Source organism: Rhinatrema bivittatum, chromosome 2 (genome assembly GCF_901001135.1).
Source record: "Rhinatrema bivittatum chromosome 2, aRhiBiv1.1, whole genome shotgun sequence".
In the NCBI taxonomy this organism is placed as follows: domain Eukaryota; kingdom Metazoa; phylum Chordata; class Amphibia; order Gymnophiona; family Rhinatrematidae; genus Rhinatrema; species Rhinatrema bivittatum.
The window spans coordinates 656,089,536-656,108,708 of NC_042616.1; the positions used below are offsets into that span (position 1 = coordinate 656,089,536).

The following is a 19,173-nucleotide window of genomic DNA, read 5'->3' on the forward strand; positions in this document are numbered from 1 at the left end:
CCACTATTGGAAACAGGATACTGGGCTTGATGGACCCTTAGTCGACCCAGTATGGCATATCTTATGTTTTTTATGTTCAAAAGAAAGATGCAAAGAGGCAAAACACTAGGTCAACACACAAAATAGAGAGAGATTGGAAACATGTCCATGTGGTACCTTGAACAAAGATTGAGAGGATCACGAGCCAGCATGTGCACACAGGAACTCCTGCGCATGCTCAGTAAGACTTACTGAGCTGTGAGAGCTGGGTCCATGTTGGCTTTGTCAGATGACATCACACACTTGGTTATTCAACCAAGCTTTCCCATAACAGTAACCTGCGGAACATCCCTGCCAATGATCCTTTCGGTGGAAACCCACTTGAAAGCTATTGTGAGCTATTTAGATCTTCCATAGAGCTCACGTAAACTTTGGCAGTCAAAGATCATAATCCACTCTTATAATTACCAACTGTTTATTTAACCTACATTAGGCACTGTATCTCTTACTTATGCCTACATTAGGCAATGTATCTTTTAAAATGTTATTAACCCCATATATACTTATCCAAGTTATGTTGCGGCTCCGGGCCGGCCCCGGCCACTCCACTCTGCGGGTTTCCGCTCCTTCCCAGCCCTCCCCGGGTCTCCGAGGGCCCTTACCGCCGCGCTCTCGGTGTTCCCACGCGGCGCCCGGGCCTGCCTCCGCTTCCTCCGTGCTGCTTCCGCGCCGCCGGAGCAGCAGGCGTCTTGCCGCGGCTGGCTCCGCCCCCTAGGGGCACGCGTGCGTCTCGGCCCGAGATTTAAAGGGCCAGGCGCGGGAAACCTGCCTCCTCCCTCCACTGACGTCAGACGCGGCAGGGCTACTTAAGCCCTGCAGTCCCTCTACTCAGGGCCTTGCAACGAGGTTCCCAGGTTCGTCCTGCTCTCAGTTGCCGTGTTCCTGCTCGTCTCTTGATCTTCTGGTTCTCGACTTCGGATTGGCTTGCGGTTCTTCCTGGTTCCTGACTTCAGTTTGGCTTCGGTGATTTTCTGGTTCCTGACTCGGTTTGGCTTACGGTACTCCTCTGGCTCTTGACTCGGACAGGCTGACGACGATCCTCTGGCACCTGACCCTGGCCTGGTGAGCGACGACTCCGTCGGTAGGGATCTCCTGTCCCAGCGGCCGGGTTCCTACGGGCTCCTCCCGGGGGGACACCGGCTTCCAGGGTGAATCTCCTAAGTCCCAGCAGCCGGACTCTTACGAGCTGCTCGCGGGGGAGTACCGGCTTCCAGGGCGAAGATCCTCTTCCACCAGGTCAGCCTCTTCTCCTGGCCCTTGGTCGCATAGGGCCCTTCGTGTCTTCCTCTCAGCTGTCCGCGAGCCTGCTTCCGCTGCCTCCCGGTTGGAACCGCTGTCACAACCTCTCTAAGGCATTCCATCTTCCGGTTCCGATCGGCCCAAGGGTCCACGAAGCTAACAGTTATATCGACCTGTTCATTGTAAGACATTTACTCGTCAATGTTACTGTTAATATGTAAACCGAATTGATCAGTAACTCTGTTATTGGAAAGTCGGTATATAAAAATGCTAAATAAAATAAATAAATAAATCCATCAATGAACACCAAGGACAAAAATGTTGAAAATAAGTTACAAAAACACACCAATGTTTCCTTCCAGTTTTCTTTTACATTTCATTCCAGTTTCCTGCTCTGTTCCTTTTTCCTCTCTCCTCTTCTCCTGTCAGTATTTGTCTTTCACCCTACTCTCCCTTCACCTCTTAGCCCTTTCTCTCTCTCGTTTCACCTCCTTTCTATTTCTCTCCATTATCTTATCCTACAGTTTCTTCTACCTTCACCCTCTATTAATCTACCCTTCCATTCTCTTCTACCCTACCAACATCTTTCCCCTCATCACCTCCATCCCTACCAAGCCTCACGTGCCCTCCCCCTTCCAAATGCACCAGAGCTATGTGGCTAAGGTACAATAAAGCCATTCAATACCAGCAGCAATGGGGCAAAACTGGCAGTCAGACAAAAAAAGAAAAGAGATGAAGCACAGAAAGTATGACAGCATCAGCTGTGGACTGGGCAGGCTACAAGACCCAGTGGTAAATGGCAGTAAAGCAGACAACCATGGGACGAGTGGTGGTTGACAATGGTGGTGGCCAGGTATTCTCTACAACTATCCAACAAGCAGCCAGTTCTGCAGCAGTTACGACGACTGAATTGCTAGAAAACCAAGGTCCAAGGCCTTAATCATAAACAGTCACAAGTTAAGGTGAAGGGGCTTATTAAGGTTTTCATCTGTAATCAGGGTCAAACTACCATCAGAATTTTAGTTGGCAAGCACAATTATAATATAATCAATATATTCAATGACAAAGTCATTTGTCCAATGAGTTCATGAAAGTATAGTTGAAATACTGAGATCATCCTTACAATTAAGTCTAACCAGTGATTTTTTACTTGCTAACCTAACTTTCCATCTCAATTTTCTAGTTGAGTATACATAAAACTGCTTCTAGGACAGAGGTTTTAAACTAGATACGAATATATAGTGTCTAAGGTATTTCTACCCAAATTGAATGAATCTCAACTAGGCAGAGCAGATGGATCATTTTGGTCTTTATCTATTGGCATTTACTATGCTACTGTTAACACTCACCATAGAATCATGTACTATCAAACAAGGTTTATAAGCCAGCTTTCTTAGTAGAAGAGAATATGAAATGCTCACAGGAATGTTATAAATTAGCCATGTGTGTCAATCATTTTATATTGTTTTACTGCAAAATATATTAAAAATACTAAACTCATCATCTATAGGATGAAACACTTATTCAATGAAACAAAATTGTGTAAATATGTAATCACATCTCTCATTATCTTTGAACTGTCCCATAACAGAATTAACTGCTTTCATATTCTGGGTGCATTTACAAAGAACTGAAAATATTCTGTGTCAAAAATCAAACTATTTTTGCTCAGATCATAGTATCTTAAGCTCTATTTGGAAGACAAAGCGAAAGCAAATACCTTAGAGGCTACACAGATTTCTATTCTGCTTTGCAGCAAACTGTAAAAAGGGTTGATGAAAAAATATTGACATTTAGGAACTAGTTTCCTAATGCACAAGCCATGGACTATCAATAAAAGCGGCATGATTAGAACTACTTTATCCTATATGGCCATTTTAGTTCCTGAAAATTAGGACCAAACCATAGGTTTTAATGATGTGGAAATCTGTCCAAAAGGAACTGAACCGAGACTACCAACCATTTCATGGATGCCAAAAAATGGCTTTCAGAGAGAAATTACTTTTGATCACTACTAATCAAAATCAGAATTAAACCAGTGATGCCAAGGTGAAACACTCCATAAACCTGAGCCAATCCCCTTGAATCAAGTTACCTCCCCACCCATAAGAAACATGATATATTAGGGTGTGCATTGAAACAAATGAAAATTATAACAAAGTTCAATATCTCATTAGTTACATTACTTTTTAAAATGTTTTCTGCCTTTCCAAATGTGTATTTTGAGTAACACTTTGGTTGCAACGCAGTACATCATAATGCTCATTTCCTACTCTGTAAACTAGAGTTCTGCTACCAAATGGGCAGGAGCTGGTTATGAAACAATGTATTACATTCTCACTATTGAGGAAGACGACAACTTGAATAACATTTATCAAAAGTATCACAAGACTTCTCTATGCCAGCAAAAAATGTGATCAAAGTAACCATGCTTGTGTTAAGGATTAACAGTATAGTATTTTGACCCTTGGCAAAAATTACTTCAATCTACTTATTGATACTTACAGTGCAAAATACGAAAATCAATGTATGGATGAGAACCTCTTCTTTCAGATTCAAAGCCTGCCCGGCTCCTTACTCGAACATCTCCTAGAAACAGGGTCAAGAATGAAATACCGACTTGCAACAATGGTAAAGGCAATATGCAACTAACAGGGAACAGAGTTGTAAGGGTAAACATAAGCATTTCAGAGAGATTCAGAGGGCACCCACCCAGTGCTTTTTTGTTTTAAGAAAGTGTCTCAAAAAAAAACCAAAAACGTTTCAAGACTGTCAAACATGCAACCACGTGCTTTCCCTCCAGAATTCTTCCCTGCCTGAGCAAATGTGGCCAAAAGCAAGTGCTAAGCATTCAAATGAAAAATTTAAGCTACCCGCATAATAATAATGGTAAAGTGCACCTTAATGTGACAAAACCAAGAACATTAAACTCATCCAATAGTTTATCCTGCACGTATGGCTACAAACAGGGATATTTGCACGGTGTACAAGATTTAGCTTCTAGAAATGGTAGCTTTTAGCAGATCAGCTAGTTATGTTTTCATGTCAGAAAATATAAAGGTTTTCCCCACTAGCATTTACTTACTTGTGCTCAGCTGTTTGAATATTACACAAGAGCCTATCAAAATACCAAAACTCAGTATTAACATTTTAAAAAATAAAAGCATGAATTATGCACTGCAGCTAAAGCAATAAACACTATCCTGTAGATTTCTTCTGCAAGGAAAAGTAAATGCATTTCTAAACTGGTTCTCATAGTGTGAAAGAAAGGGAAATATTTAATTTCATATTTAAGTTATCACTTAGTAGCAACTCATACAAACACACACTTGTCAAGTATAAAGGACAAAATTAGCATACTTTATTAAATGAATAACTCTCCACAGGCAGACAAATTCAAAACTAATTTTGGTGGAAAGGGCCATCTTACACAGATCAACATGCATAATTTTGGTTTTTTTAAAATCTTTTAGCCAGCAATTTTAGTATATTTATCCTTAAAGCAGATTCTAAAAGAATAAATAAATAAATAATAAAAAACCCCACAGATGGCTTTTTTTTTGAAGACCAGCAAAACAATAGGGCCCCCAAAAAAATAATGAATGTCTTTAGGGCAAATAGATTCAAATCTTCAAAGGAGTAGAGTGGATAGATAGGATGAGCTTAGCAGTGTTGAAATTCCACCACTCAAAAAACTAGTTAACTTGTACAATCTCGCTTTCCAACTGTTTCTAGTATTTGGAAAGATTTATTTGTTTTTGTTATATACTGACATTCGTGGGGGAACAACACATCGGTTTACAATAATTATAACATACACAACCCAAAAATAAAACAATAAAAATAAGAAACAATATTAGGTTAAAAATCATAAACATTTGCCTTAAATGATTTTACACAGAAGACAGCATGCCTCAGATATTTATGGTTAATAGCATTCAGATGAATAAAAAAAAAACACTAATTCCTTTAGATACATAGAAAAATGTGACAATTGCCTTTTTTCTAGGGTAGGTTTAGATTTTATTGTACGTGCATAGGAACTTTTATAAAAATGGAAACAAATTACTGTTCAAATGTTTTAAAAAAACCACAAGTTGTTTACATATCATATTTACATTGCATTTACTATTACCCTATATAGGAAGATTACAGCCCTTTCTTTAAAAAAGACCAACAGCATTTTATTTAATTAAAACCAGTTTAGGACTTGATATCCTAACTAGCTGTACAAAAATGTCAAATCCCTTTCCTCTTTAGGACCTGGCTGGATATTGTTCTGATATCCTAAGATACCTATTAATTTCACTGTGTTTATCCACACCCTTATCCATGCAAAAATAAAAAAGCATAGCTAAACAATAATATTTTGTTGTTTTTTTAAGAAAGCATAAATCAAGTTCATTTGCTTAATTTTTCAAGGTCAATTCTATGAGATTTCATGCAAACATGAAAAACATATTACAAAATTTTAAAAATCATAAAGACCATAAAATAAATGCCAGAATATAAAGGGTCCATGTATGGAAAGAATGCAGCTATATAATCAGGTAAAAATAATTTCACCTTCTTTTATAGTTCTTTTTTCTATATAATACTACCATATAAGCTCACGGGTTGCATACTAAGTTTATACCAATATCAAACCCAGAACTGATTTTTAAATTCTAAACAAACTCAATTACATACCCAGCTGTATTTATTTTTAAAAACTCAAGGCTTTATCATGCTACACTGCTTAAAAGTTAAAAGGTATTTGAAAATAAAGAGAAGCTGACAAGTTTTACTTCTGCCTTATTAGCCACAGAGAAAAGCAAATATTGGAAATTCATATATTTCAAACAAAAATATACCTGCTTATGTTTCAAAAAACCAAACAGGATTATGTTTGTCAAATATGCAAATATTTTGAAAAGAATAAATATGAACATCAAAGCATATACAAATATAATTACTTAGGCCTGGATTCACCATTCTATCACAGAATGGTGAATTCAGCGAAAACGGGGGGGGGGGGGGGGGGGGGGGGGAGCAGGCCTGAGAAAGCTGGTAGTCTTTGCACCACCGGGGTGTTTTCGCTGCCAGCTTTCGCACCCAATAGCACCACCGTGAAAGGTGGTGCTATTGAGGTGCTACTGGCGACGATAACGTGGCTTACCTTATCGCTGCCAGCGAAGACACCGCCGAGTCCGCCTCCTCGTCGCCCCCAGCATGCTATCGCAAGCATTAAGCGTTTGAAAATGACCCGCTTAGTTTGTTAGCATTTCAAAATTGGCCTACACCAAAAACGCTCCACTCATGGACATCACTCATGGGTGTCCATATAGCAATGTATAACTTGAAAAGGGAAAAAACTCATATGGATTCACGCTGATGGGTCATTTCATCTGTCACATGCCACTGGCTTGCGTTTTGGAATTTAAACCTGTGCTTAACAATGGCCACCCTTTCAATACAAGGAAGCACAGATCTATGAGGAGCTACAAATTATCCAGTTACAGCTGGATAATTAAATTATCCTTTCTCCAAAGGCAAGTATTTTTTAAAGGATTTATACTGGTGACTATTAGAAAAAAAATGATCTCAAAGAAACCTTAATGTGAAAAGACATTTGAAGTTTGTCAATGCTTTAGGCGATAAAACCCCAGCAGTACTAAAGACAAGATAAAAATCACCATGTCTAAGTATTATACAGAAGTGTTTCACATGCAGAGATAGAGTTCTTGAAAGAGAGAGAAAAATGCAAAGGGAATAACATGAAGCTACTGTAGAGCTAGGAAGAACATTTACTGAATTCTGCAGCACATCAAAATGAAAAAAAAAAGGAATGAAATTACCCTTCTCCTGATAAAAACTGTTTTTGAGGGAAACCTGAACCTGACAATAAGTAATTTAATGGAGGCAAAAAATATTGATGTGTCGATCTTAGTTGTTACTCCATAGACTTTAGGCAATCTTTACATTTACTCTTCAAGTACAAAAAGCTTAAAAAAAAAATTCCCATGAGTAGAATGATGAAAATGGCAAGACTACAAAGTCTGAGGTAATTCACCTGCCACCAACAAGCAGAATAGGTCTATCAGATTCACCAAACTTTATACTCAAAGTATGGTCCATCCTTAGTTTACTAAACTTCTCAGAGTTATTAGAAAATCTGTCACATGTTTCATTGCAGAGGGACTGTGCATTTCATACTATTTTGACTTTAACTTTCAAGTTTTGCTTCATCACTGCAATCAGATGTGAAGGCAATCAACTCTCTCCTTGAAATCTATAGTGGGGGTAAATATATATATATATATATATATATATATATATATATATATACACACACATACACACACAGTTGTGTGCAAAAAAGAGTTAAGACACCCTGGTCAAATTGTGTTTCAATGAATCTCTAAGACAAGTGAACAGAAGCTGACATCCTCTACATGGTACAAAGTTGATCTTTCTGTAAATCTGAATGTGTAATTATTTGCAATTTTTTTTTTTTTTTTTACAGATTTAAAATAAGAAAACCGTGATATGGCTTGTGCACTCTTTCAGTTAGTACTTTGTAACACCTCCTTTTGCAGAAATAAGGTTTCCTGGAGCCGGCTAAGAATCTGTCTCGTCTTGCTTTAGAGTTTATTCCTACTCTTCCTTGCAGACTGCTGCTAGCTTAGAAATATTCTTAGGTCTCCTTGCATGCATTACACATCAGGAGTCCCAAATCTTTTTGGGAGCATGGACCTTTTTTCAACCTCCAAACATTTTGCGGATTCCCACATACATCAAGTTTTTACATGCAGTTGAATTCATATGGACAGCTGATTACTATAATAACAAATTTCATCCAAGCCTTCCCTTAAGCCTAACATTGCAACAGTTCTTTCATTTAGCCCAATAGACTAAATGACCGACCCAGCCACTGTATACTCATACGTTCTCATTCTCCAGTTTTTTCTGTCCTTTATTTTCTGGCTACTCTAGCCCCCAAGTTCATTCTCCCTGTTATTTGTATCTGCGCCTCGGCCTTCCTGTTATATGGTTTTTGTTCAGTTAACCCCCAAGTTTTGATGTAAACCGGCCTGATATGAAGCTTGTCATGAAGTTCGGTATAGAAAAATGGTAAATAAAATAAATAAATAAAATAAGAATATGCACTCAATCATTTGAATGTATAAAACAATATTAAATAAGGAATGGTTTCTGATATACACTCTACTCTCCCTCCTGCCCACCTTCCTGAGTGCTCTCCCCTCCCCCCACACATGGTGCCTTCCTTAATGCTTTCCCTTCCAGCCTCTTCTTCCTGTGTCCCCTTCCCTGATCCTCCCCCTCAAGACCCCTTTATAAGTGATTCCCTGCCTGCCCTCCCCCACGATTCCCTTCCTAAATGCCTTCCTGTCCTCTTCCACTTGCAACCCCCTTTCCCTGGTCTAATCCCTCCTTACCTCTCCCCATTGTCCCATCTCATGTGCTCTTTTATTTATTTGGATTTATTAACTACCTTTTTCAATAAGAAATTCACCATTTTTTCTTTTCATTTTGATGTGCGGCAAACCTTGCTCTAGAATTCAGTAAATGTTCTTCCTAACTGTACAGTGGCATATTCAACAGGGTAGCATACCATCAGAAGGAGACTTAACAACTCTATTCTGAAGAATTTAGTAAGGACTAAAAACCTAATATCTATCAAAGACAGGACTAAACTAAATAGAACAGGATTAAACTTGAAATAAGGCAACAACAATATTAAGAATAGATCACATCTCAGTAAAATCAACACAGGGAAAATTAGATAAGATTACAAACATCTCGGCACAATAGGTTGTAGCAGCATTTTCAAGGTACTCATATAAATACAATCAGCTCACTAAAACATCAGATTGCAGCTCCATGTTTAAGGCGCTCCATAAGGTGCCAAGCAGTTTTTAGCACTCTCTTCTGCCCTCCACCCTCTTAAGGCCCTTTCCAAGTGCTTTTACTCCTATGCTCTCCCTCCAGTGACCCCTTCTAGGCCTTTGAGTGCTGATCACACTATTGCCCCTTCCCTCTGAGCCCCCAACATGGCCATAATACTCCCTTAGTGCAGCATTTTTTTTCTCTTACTGTGAGGCCAGCAAGACAGCCAGAGCACATGTAGGAGTGGCCAGAAATGCTCCTGAAGGTCACCACCCTGCTTGCTGTTGTGGCTGTTGAAGGTGCTGGCAGCAGCAATCTTCCCCTTCTCTTTTTGACACAGCCTTGTGGTGGCAATCAGCCACACAATCCTCCACGCCTCCTCTCCATGACAGTTTGACCTTCTTGAGGCTGCAATCTTCCTCTTCTCGGTATGGCATCTGGCACTGGAGTTAGGTATCAGGAGCCTGAGAGCAGCGTTCCTCAGAGGAGACACTGGCCTGCTCTATTCCTCAGTTCAACCTTGGCTGCTTCCTTTCTGGCAGACCCCCTGTGATTCCAGGTTGGGAATCGCTGCATTACATGTTTGGGATCTTGCCACAGATTTTCAATAATATTCAAGCCTGGGGCTGAAGGCCATTCCAAAAATCACTCTTTCTTTCCTGCAAGTACTTCATGGTTGATTTTGAGGTATGTTTCAGATTATCGTCATACTGAAATATCCAACTTCCTTTTAGCTTCAATTTCTTCACAGACTGTGAAACATTAGCTTCTAGGATATGTTGATTATTTACTTGAATCCATTCTTTCCTTCCACCTGTACAGTAGCCCCTGTGCCATTGGCTGCCACCCATCGTAAAGCATAATAAAGCCACCTCCATGCTTAAAGGTTAGCAAGATATTCTCTCTCTCCAAACTTATCTTGTGGCCAAACAATTTAATTCTCTTTTCATCAGTTCAAAGCATTTGTTTTCCAGAAAGATTCAAAATTTAAGGTTTAGTTTTGCATACTTCAGATGGCTATAGTGATCTCATAGAAAAGGTTTCCTTCTGAAAATTCTCCATGCAGGTATCTGTTATATAGGCATCGTTGTACTGTGACCCTATTGAAAACTACTACTGTTTTAATGTTTTGTTTTACTATCGAAGAATGTGTTTTATTGGTTGTAATTCTCTGTATGAGCGGTTTATAAATGACTGCAAATAAATATCTGCTGTTATATAAAAGTATACAAGAAAAATGAACAAGTAACCACTTACGTAGAGAGGTTTATTTTGCACTGAATGAATACCTGCCAATTTAGGAATGATTAAACAAACTGTGCAATGCAATGATTTCTTATATACTGTTGTCCACAAAAACACCTTACAAAAAAAAAAAAAAAGTGTCGCATAACACCTTAGCACTACCATAATATCCATTCAGGGTTAACCCTGTGGACATTGAAGGTCCTGCCAAGCAGTACTCAGGATCACCCATACCTGGTACTCCTATATTGGCAAACGTCCACCCACCATCTAGGGTCCTGCTTGCCTTTGGGCAGAGAACCTGCCTACAAGTTATATTCCCTGACGGTTTCTAAGGATGCTGAGACACCCACAAAACCCAGGATCAAAGCTCCTAGTAATGCACCTATAAACTACATTTTAAAAATGCTGCCATCACTAATTAGTCATAGAGCAAAGCTAACAAATATTTAGCAAACAATAGGAATAGTGAACAAGAAAAAAAAGTTTTAATCTGTAAGCAACTAACAGATAAAATAACAAGGATTCAACAGGCATCACTAACTAGACACATTTTACAGTATTAGGTAGTGCCTGGGGAGATTCAGGGTAGGCTGTCCCCACAAGGATGTGTAGAGCTGGCTTCCTCTACACACCCAGCCTGAACTTCTAGTGAATTATGGGCTCATTCTCTGTAGGCTGTGTTTGAAGGGACAATCAGGATACAAAGTAATAGCCTTCTGACAAATGTTACAATCTTACAGCTCCTTGAGGATATTGGAAAACATTTTGTCCAAGCCTCATTCTGAGACAAGCAGGTCTTCCAAGTCTCAGTTTGGATTACAAAGGATCATGGCAAAACCTGCAGGCCAGTTTAACCTTTTAGGTACCAACATTCCACAAGTGGAACATTTTTTCATATACTTTTAATTACTTGCAAATTTTTTATTCCATATTTGGGTCTAGTTAACTAACATATGTAAAAAGGGGCATCAGGAAATAATTCCTTCAATGAGCAGCATCTAAAAAGTTGAGAGGAATTTTCTGGAGAAAACCAAAATTTGCAGGGAAAAAACAAGGAATCACAATGAACATAAAAACCCATTTTGCCACACAAAATTATCAAAAAAAATAAAGTAAGAGAGTCATTCACCAGCTGAGTTAGGATTATATTGATGTTCCAAGGCACTGTAGGGAAGTTTATGGGAAACATCAAATAAAGACACCTAAGCCCCCCACCTAAGCTGGACAACAATAGTCTACGCAAAAATGAATTTCCCTTCCACAAATTAGAGAAAAGAATCAACTGCTACTAAATGAACCACAACAGAGTTGGCTTTTACATTTGACTCTAAAAGATGTAGAAGATCATCAATCTAGAGACGTGACCTCTATCACCCCTTGTATTTTCTCAATACTCTTACATCACCTTTCTGGTTACCTCTTTTGAATACCATGCTGGTTTCTTTTTCTAACTGCATTTTGTTTTGTTTCCTAGCAAGGTTTGTTACTCCTACAAACTGCTTCTTCAGATTTCATCTATTGTTTCTCTTCTTTACCTTCTCCACCACTACACCTTGGTGTTAATAAAAATAGCACGGTCAGAGCTCAGGGCCTCACCTTTGTATGGCCTAATCCTGCCCTTGTTCTTGTACTTCATCACACTATTTGTTAATCGTTGAACTTAGGTCTCCTCTCATTGTATCAGGGTAACATAGATATGACAGCAGAAAAGAACCAAAATGGTCCATCCAGTCTGCCCAGCAAGCTTCTTACGGTAGTATCTGCAGCGCGGGTTCCCCATGTTTCTCTTAACAATGGCATCTGGTGCTCTGTGCAGTTATCCCCAAGCCTTATAACCCATAAAAATTTACTGCTAGCAACATTTTTACTAGTTCCTTTTTGAAAAGTCAGACAGTGCTGCTTGACATGCTTTGCTTATGGGCTTGACCGTAAAAGCAGTCCTGTGTTTTTTCCCTTATGTCTGTGCATCAGATCTCTAGACTGTAAAAGCCATTGGTTTCTGTCTGAATCCCAATTCTCCTTTTCCCTAAAAACATTTCCCCGCTTTGTGCACCAGGTCCAATTCACCCTTTCACAAGTGGGTTCTGTTACCAGTTGCTTGAAAAATGATAATCATAATGGAAGTCCAGAATCACCCTGCTGCTGCTGAACTCTTGCAGTAAGGACACCTACTTGATAACTGGCAACCTCCTCCTTTGTTGCTGTTTTATCAGTACTTCTATTAATATTTTTTAAGTACCAAAGTACTGTAAACACAATACAAAAGCAAGTGGATGGTAAAAAATTTCTATTCTTTTTCAGGCTTTTATATCACCTTATTCTCCCACAAAAGAACCTAAAACAGTTTACATCATATGAGATAAAAAAATACATCAAAACACTCGAGATGTTTTCTGAAGCACTGATGCACTCAAGTATTAGTATTTTGAGGTATCTGAGCACTAACATATCTGAATGAAAGATATTCTGAAGCACAGAAGTTTTTGAGAGATGAATTAAATATTGTAGAGGATCCAATATTTTCAGCCATAAAGTAATGCCAAGGTACTCTAAAGACACTGAAGTAGTAGTATCAATGCAGAGAAGCACCAATATTTTTCAGAGCACTTACGGTATATAAAACTGAAGCATTTCTGGCCATGCTGAAACAATCTCGATACAGAATACTAATGAAATACTAAGCTGTCCTCAGAGACAAGATGGCCACCACCAGTGAAGCACGCTGAAGAGCTCCGTTTCTCTTTTACCTTGGCGTTATATTTCCTCTTAACAATGCCTCATTCTGAAAGGAAAGCCAAGATAAGGGAGAATATAGTTTCTTCTCCCATATCTGAGGATCACCAGCTTCGTATCGATAGCTTTTTTGCAGTCCCGCCGACAATGCCATTGGAAGGAGCAGCCGCTGCAACAGCTGATGCAGAGCGGACATCAGCGTTGCTGGTTGAAGGAGTTTCGTTGAGTCCTGGCGCACCTATAACACCTTCCCCACCATTTTATATTTTACTGAATGGGTCAATGATTCAACCGTACAACTTTGACCAGAGTGTTGCCCTGAAGTTGGGAAAGATCTTGGGCTGGAAGGCCCTGGAGGAGGAAGGGTGGAGCCTCCAGCAATGTTGCTTGAGAGCCCTGGCCGGGCCTCAGGCTCGACCAGCTCAGCTGGCCCTTCTGGAGTTGGGGACGGTGTTACCATCCTCTCGAGAGCAGGAGATGTCATCTTGAAGGAATGCTCTGTGCCTAGAATTTCTTTGATTAAACCTCCAGTGATTTCTATGGACTCTTTATGGACTGCTTTGGTTTCTTTGGAGCCAGCTATTTCCACATTAACGAGTATTGCTTTGGATATTAATCAACGGATATCAACTATGGATAAAACTGTTAACATTCTCAAAGAAAAAATGGGACAAATAGACCCTCGTTTAACATCTGTGGAGGGAGTCTCCAGCATGGTTTAGTACAATCTGAACTGGTCCATACACGGAAGATCGAAAATATTGAAAATGCCTTGAAAATTTTGAATCTTCGTATACTTAATTTTCCATATGTTAAAATGATTTCACCTACTGACCTGTTTAAATCTTATCTAACTCGAGTATTGAGATTTCCTATAGATAATGTCCGGTTATCTAAAAAATCTATTATTTATCTAAAGATCAACAGAATCAAGGGCCACTTGCTGATCAACAATTACCTTAGCAATCTTTAAATCTTTCTGATATTTTAGAAATGTCTTTAGATACGGTGGTATCTGATCATATTACTTTGTTAGTTTCATTTACCTTTATGTTTGATAAAAATGCTGTATTAAGGTTTTTCTTGCGAAAATGTTCTTATTTGTTCTATGGCCAAAAAATATTGATCTATCAAACAAGGGCCATTCAGCTACAGAGGAAAAAGTTTCTTGAAATGAGAACGGAGGATCTATCACGTGGAGCTAAATTCCTGTTGAGATACCTATGTAAATGTTTAGTTTACTATTCAGACTTGAAATATGTGTTCTTTGAACCTACACAACTATGAGCATTTCTTGACGCTCATTCCTGAAGAAATCCCTTATATATGGGTTAGGTGCTAGAATCATGTGGCAAGGTATTCATGGGATACTTTCCTTTTTCCTTATATTTATTTATTTATTTAAACATTTTTATATACCGGCATTAGTTGTGGACATCATGCCGGTTTACAATGAACAATTAAGCTTAGAAATTACATTTTAACAGGGAAAGCAAAACTGGGAGAGGGGGTAACAAGAGGTAGCTGAGAAGAGAAAGGATAACATAACATGGTTCCTCAATATGAGGAGAAGAGTATACGCAAAGTGGTCTACTTTGGAAACGGTGTGATAGCCTTCTATTCTGGGTAGGCTTGCTTGAACAACCATGTTTTCAATTTCTTTTTGAAGTTGTTCATACAAGGTTCGAGGCGCAGGTCAGGTGGTAGGGTGTTCCAATGAGAGGGACCTGTGATCGAGAGTGCACGGTCGCGTGTAGAGGAGAGATGGGCTGTTTTCAGGGATGGTACAACTAGGGTGCCTTTTTTGGCCGTTCTAGTGGGTCGACTGGACTGAGGAGTTGTGAAAGGGAAATCTAACCAGTTGGAGTTGTGGGTATGAATTGCTTTATGCATAATGGTGAGGGTTTTGTAGATAATACGGGAGGCTATGGGGAGCCAGTGTAGATCTCTAAGGATGGGAGTGATGTGATCATATTTAATTCCTCCACCTCCTGCTCTTTGTATACTCCTCCTTGTTCGCCCTCCCTGTTCATTGTAATTTCTACCTTTAAAGTTACATTGTAAACCGGTATGATGTATGCATACTAATACAGGTATATAAAAGTTTTTAAATAAATAAATAAAATATTTACGGGAGTTTGCAATGAGTCTCGCTGTAGCATGTTGTAACATTTGTAGAGGTTTAATGGTAGAGTTACTATGTAACCGCTATGATTACACTTGTCGCTCCCCTTTTCCTTAGTATTTGGAAAATTCATGTTTGATATTTTCTTAAATTTTGTGATGGTATTTGATTTAAAGATATGTATTTCTATATAATTTTCTCCTTATTGCTGTACAAGAGGATACTTGTGATTTTTGTGATTTAAAAAAAAAAAGAAATAAGCCAACAGTATTTCAGAGCATCAAAGAATGAACGAAAAACAACTTTTCTCAAAGTAGTCAAACAGAACTTCCCAATTCTAAGATGAATTCTGAATTAGTATGTTTGTGGATCTATCTATTGTGAACTCTTGATACTCAGATATTTCCACAGAAAGAAAACATCAGACTCTAAGATAATTTAGTTACTACTGTCACTTGGCAGTAGCTAACACTAAAAGAAGAACAGACTGTAGCTGCCATCTTAGTATCTGAGCAAATCCTCAGATTGGGAATCCTGAATTTTGTCAGACTTAAAAGGGCAGGGGAACTGGTTTTCTGGTCAAGTACAGCACTATGTACTGCTATGCATGAGAGAGCCAGGCTAATTCGTAGAGCAGGCTTCTACATCTTGAGCCAGCAGGGGCTAGGGACATTGCTGTGGGAACCATAGAATGAGCCTCTCAGCCAGAAGACTGTTGTAATGATTGGGTTTGAAGAGGGAAGAGAAAGATTAGACATGGGAGACAGAGAAAATGGGTAGTGAAGAAAGAAGGTCTATGGTGCTGTAGTACCAGTTGGAAAAAGGCTCCAATTAGGATAAAGAAATTCAAACGGAGAAGAAATGGAGCGAAATCAAGTTTAGTTTTGGGGGAAAAAAATGTTCAAGCAAAGAATATAAGAAGCAACACTGAGCTGCAAATATTAAGCAGAGCAGAGTTGGTTGCTAGACAAAAGCTCTATGGTTTAGAACTACAATCTTGTGGAGCTCCTTAGAGTGGCACGTGACAGGAAACATTACCCAAAGTTACCTGGATAAACTATCTGCGTGAATCCATGGAAAATACTAACCACTGGAGAATAAATGCTATTTGAAGTTGGAACTTCCATCAGTCTTTCACATCAAAAGGTTAAAAACAACAGAGCTCAAGAAGAGTAATCATTTTCAAATGAGAGATGAAAGGACAAAGTCACTTGTCTTGGCCATCGATCTGGGAACAGGATTTTGTCCACTCCTGATATACAGCCCAACTCATCAAGGCTTCAGCTCAAAAGCATAACATGAGAGAAAACCTTGATCGGTCCGGTCCTATGCTCTTTCTTAAAGATGTTTTTATTTGCTTAATTTATAAAATGCATCTTAATTCACTGGAAGAAAACATCTAAGGATAGCTACAATGAGAAGTAATGTGTCAGATATGGGAAAACAAAGCATTCTTTGTTAGATACAGTATGTAATAGATTTTGGCAACGTGTTAAATTAAAAAAAAAACAAAAAAACAAAAAACCCACAAATATAAAATCACATTGTCTATTTATTAAGGAATCTTCATTTTTCCTGAAAAGCAAGCATAAAATATGAAGCTCTTAACAGAGCTACAAACGTCATTTCTTTTTAACCTTAGACGAAAAAACCCCTCCCCCCAAAACAAAACAAAAACAGAATTGCAATGCAACCCTTTTTAAGACCTTGGTAACAAAATATTGAAATGTTTATCTACATTATCCTACAGAAAAAAAACAAAACACAAAAAACAAACGAGCATTTTCCTAAAACAGGAGTAGTGAAAAATGGAACAAGCTTTAACATTCATAAATCCTATTCTTCACTAATGACTACAGCTAAGCAAATGAAAACATATGTTTGCGTAGTACTGAAATGTCCATGCTTACCTAACATACGAATGTACAGTGCAGTTTGATCAGAGCTGTCATAAGAAATTGCTCCACGTCTCTGGAGGGGAGAAAAGAAAGGAAAAAGCTACATAAAATGCAAAGTTAAAAGTTAACATCTGTTTAGCACTTTTCTTTAAATTACTTAGAGAAGTTTTATAGAAGTCAATAATCAAAAGGGTTTGTCCTGCTAACTTATGAACTTAAACCAGATAAATCTCAAGATCTGAATTTCATGCCCCACCAAGCAGTTAAATTTTAACCCGGCAAGTAATTACCCGGTTAAAATTTAACGAGACAAGAAATACGATGTGAGGCTATCCAGCTGTCAGACAAACTGCTGTCAAAGTTAACCAGAAAAAAAAAAAAAATCTAGCAGCCGAACCTCAGTGGAGCCCCCTAGTGTGATTAAAAATATGTAGCACAGCCAAGTGGACGCCCTTCACCCATAATATTTTCTTAAGTAACCCCCAATATTTAATACTGTAGCATGGTGCCAATTCCCATGCCCTCCAACCCATATCTTAAAAAAGATTATGGCCAAAAGCCCCCAACCCCCTTGCCCCAAACAGCCAACACCTTCCTCAAAGTGCTGGTTACAGTGAATAAATTCATACTAAGTGCTGGTAACTGTTAAGCACTTAATATTCCCCAGTGGGAGAAGTAAGAGCTTCTCCTGCTCCCACTTTGCTTTTCGGACAGTTTGGGGGTTTGGGATGGGGATGTGGGTAATTTTGGGCCATAATATAAGGTAGGTGTAGAGGATTTGAGCAGGGAGTATTTAGGGAAATCAGTGTCACACTACAGTTTTAAAAACTGGGGGTGGACCACTTAGACATGATACAAGTTTTTGATATTTGGGGACGGGGGAAGGTGTAATCCCCCCCCCCCCCCCCGCGCGCCCCAAATATTCAGTAAGCCGGTGAGCAGCAAAGTTACCTGGGTAAACTTTAAATGGATAACTTTAGACAAGTATATTCAACAGCATGTTTACCCGGGAAATGTCACTGAATCTTCCACTGAAGCTATCTGCATAACTTTTCTGCTCACCAGGTCACGGCCAGCATTCTTCATTAATTAGCTTTTGTAGTTACATACATTGCTACCTTAGATTCAATTCAATTCAATTGCTTTGAGTATCATTTTTTCTGACCACTACATGGAGACCATAAACATTTTACACAATTAAACAGTTTTGCCCCAGCTTTAGGAATAACAATAGACTAAGCATCATGAAACAGGATAGTGTGTGTAAGCGAACTTTCTTGTACCCTAATATTAATTTCTCAGAAGATGGGTTTTGTGTACATACTCAACTGTTAGCCTACTATGCAATCAAATATGAACCAAAAGAATAGTTTAAATGCAAATTCTTGCATGTGTTAATACCTAACATCTAATTCTGACATTTAAGAATAGCAAAATTGCTTACCTTGTAATAGGTGTTATCCCAGGACAGCAGGATGTAGTCCTCACATATGGGTGACATCAGTAATGGAGCCCTATGTACGGAAAACTTCTGTAAAAGTTTCTATGAAACTTTTGACTGGCACCAGTGTGCCTACTGAGCATGCCCAGCATGCTATGATATTCCCTGCCACAGGGGTCTCCCTTTAGTCTTGGTTTGTAGCAATAGCGTTAGCCAAAAATAAAATAATAAAACGTATCGGACCCAACTCCGCGGGGTGGCGGGTGGGTTTCGTGAGGACTACATCCTGCTGTCCTGGGATAACACCTATTACAAGGTAAGCAATTTTGCTTTATCCCAGGACAAGCAGGATGCTAGTCCTCATATATGGGTGATTAGCAAGCTAGAGGCTGAGTCAATTTGTCATGTAGCAACAGTGAAGTATTGTTGATGGAATGAATCAGCCGAAGATCACAGCAGGTTGGACGTAGAAGGAGTTGGGATTATACTGGAAAACAAGTTCTTTAAGACAGATTGTCCATAGGCTGAATCTTGTCTTCCTTCTTTGTCTAGACAGTAGT

At 39.0% G+C, this 19,173-nt stretch overlaps 1 protein-coding gene across 3 annotated transcripts in view; it reads right to left on the reverse strand.

The window, feature by feature from the left end:
• PDE7A (phosphodiesterase 7A) overlaps positions 1-19,173 on the reverse strand; it is a 302,593-nt gene that overhangs the window by 117,102 nt on the left and 166,318 nt on the right. For 2 of the 3 annotated variants that reach the window (XR_003854831.1, XM_029591390.1), the window contains exons 2-4: positions 17,185-17,245; positions 4,364-4,396; positions 3,784-3,867 (exon numbers count right to left, since the gene is read on the reverse strand). Coding sequence is in view for 2 of the 3 variants with exons in the window: in XM_029591390.1 (XP_029447250.1) it covers positions 3,784-3,867; positions 4,364-4,396; positions 17,185-17,245 (178 nt within the window). In the remaining variant the exon portion in view is untranslated. The remainder of the gene's footprint in view (positions 1-3,783; positions 3,868-4,363; positions 4,397-17,184; positions 17,246-19,173) is intronic. The other variant, XM_029591391.1, reaches the window with a different exon arrangement.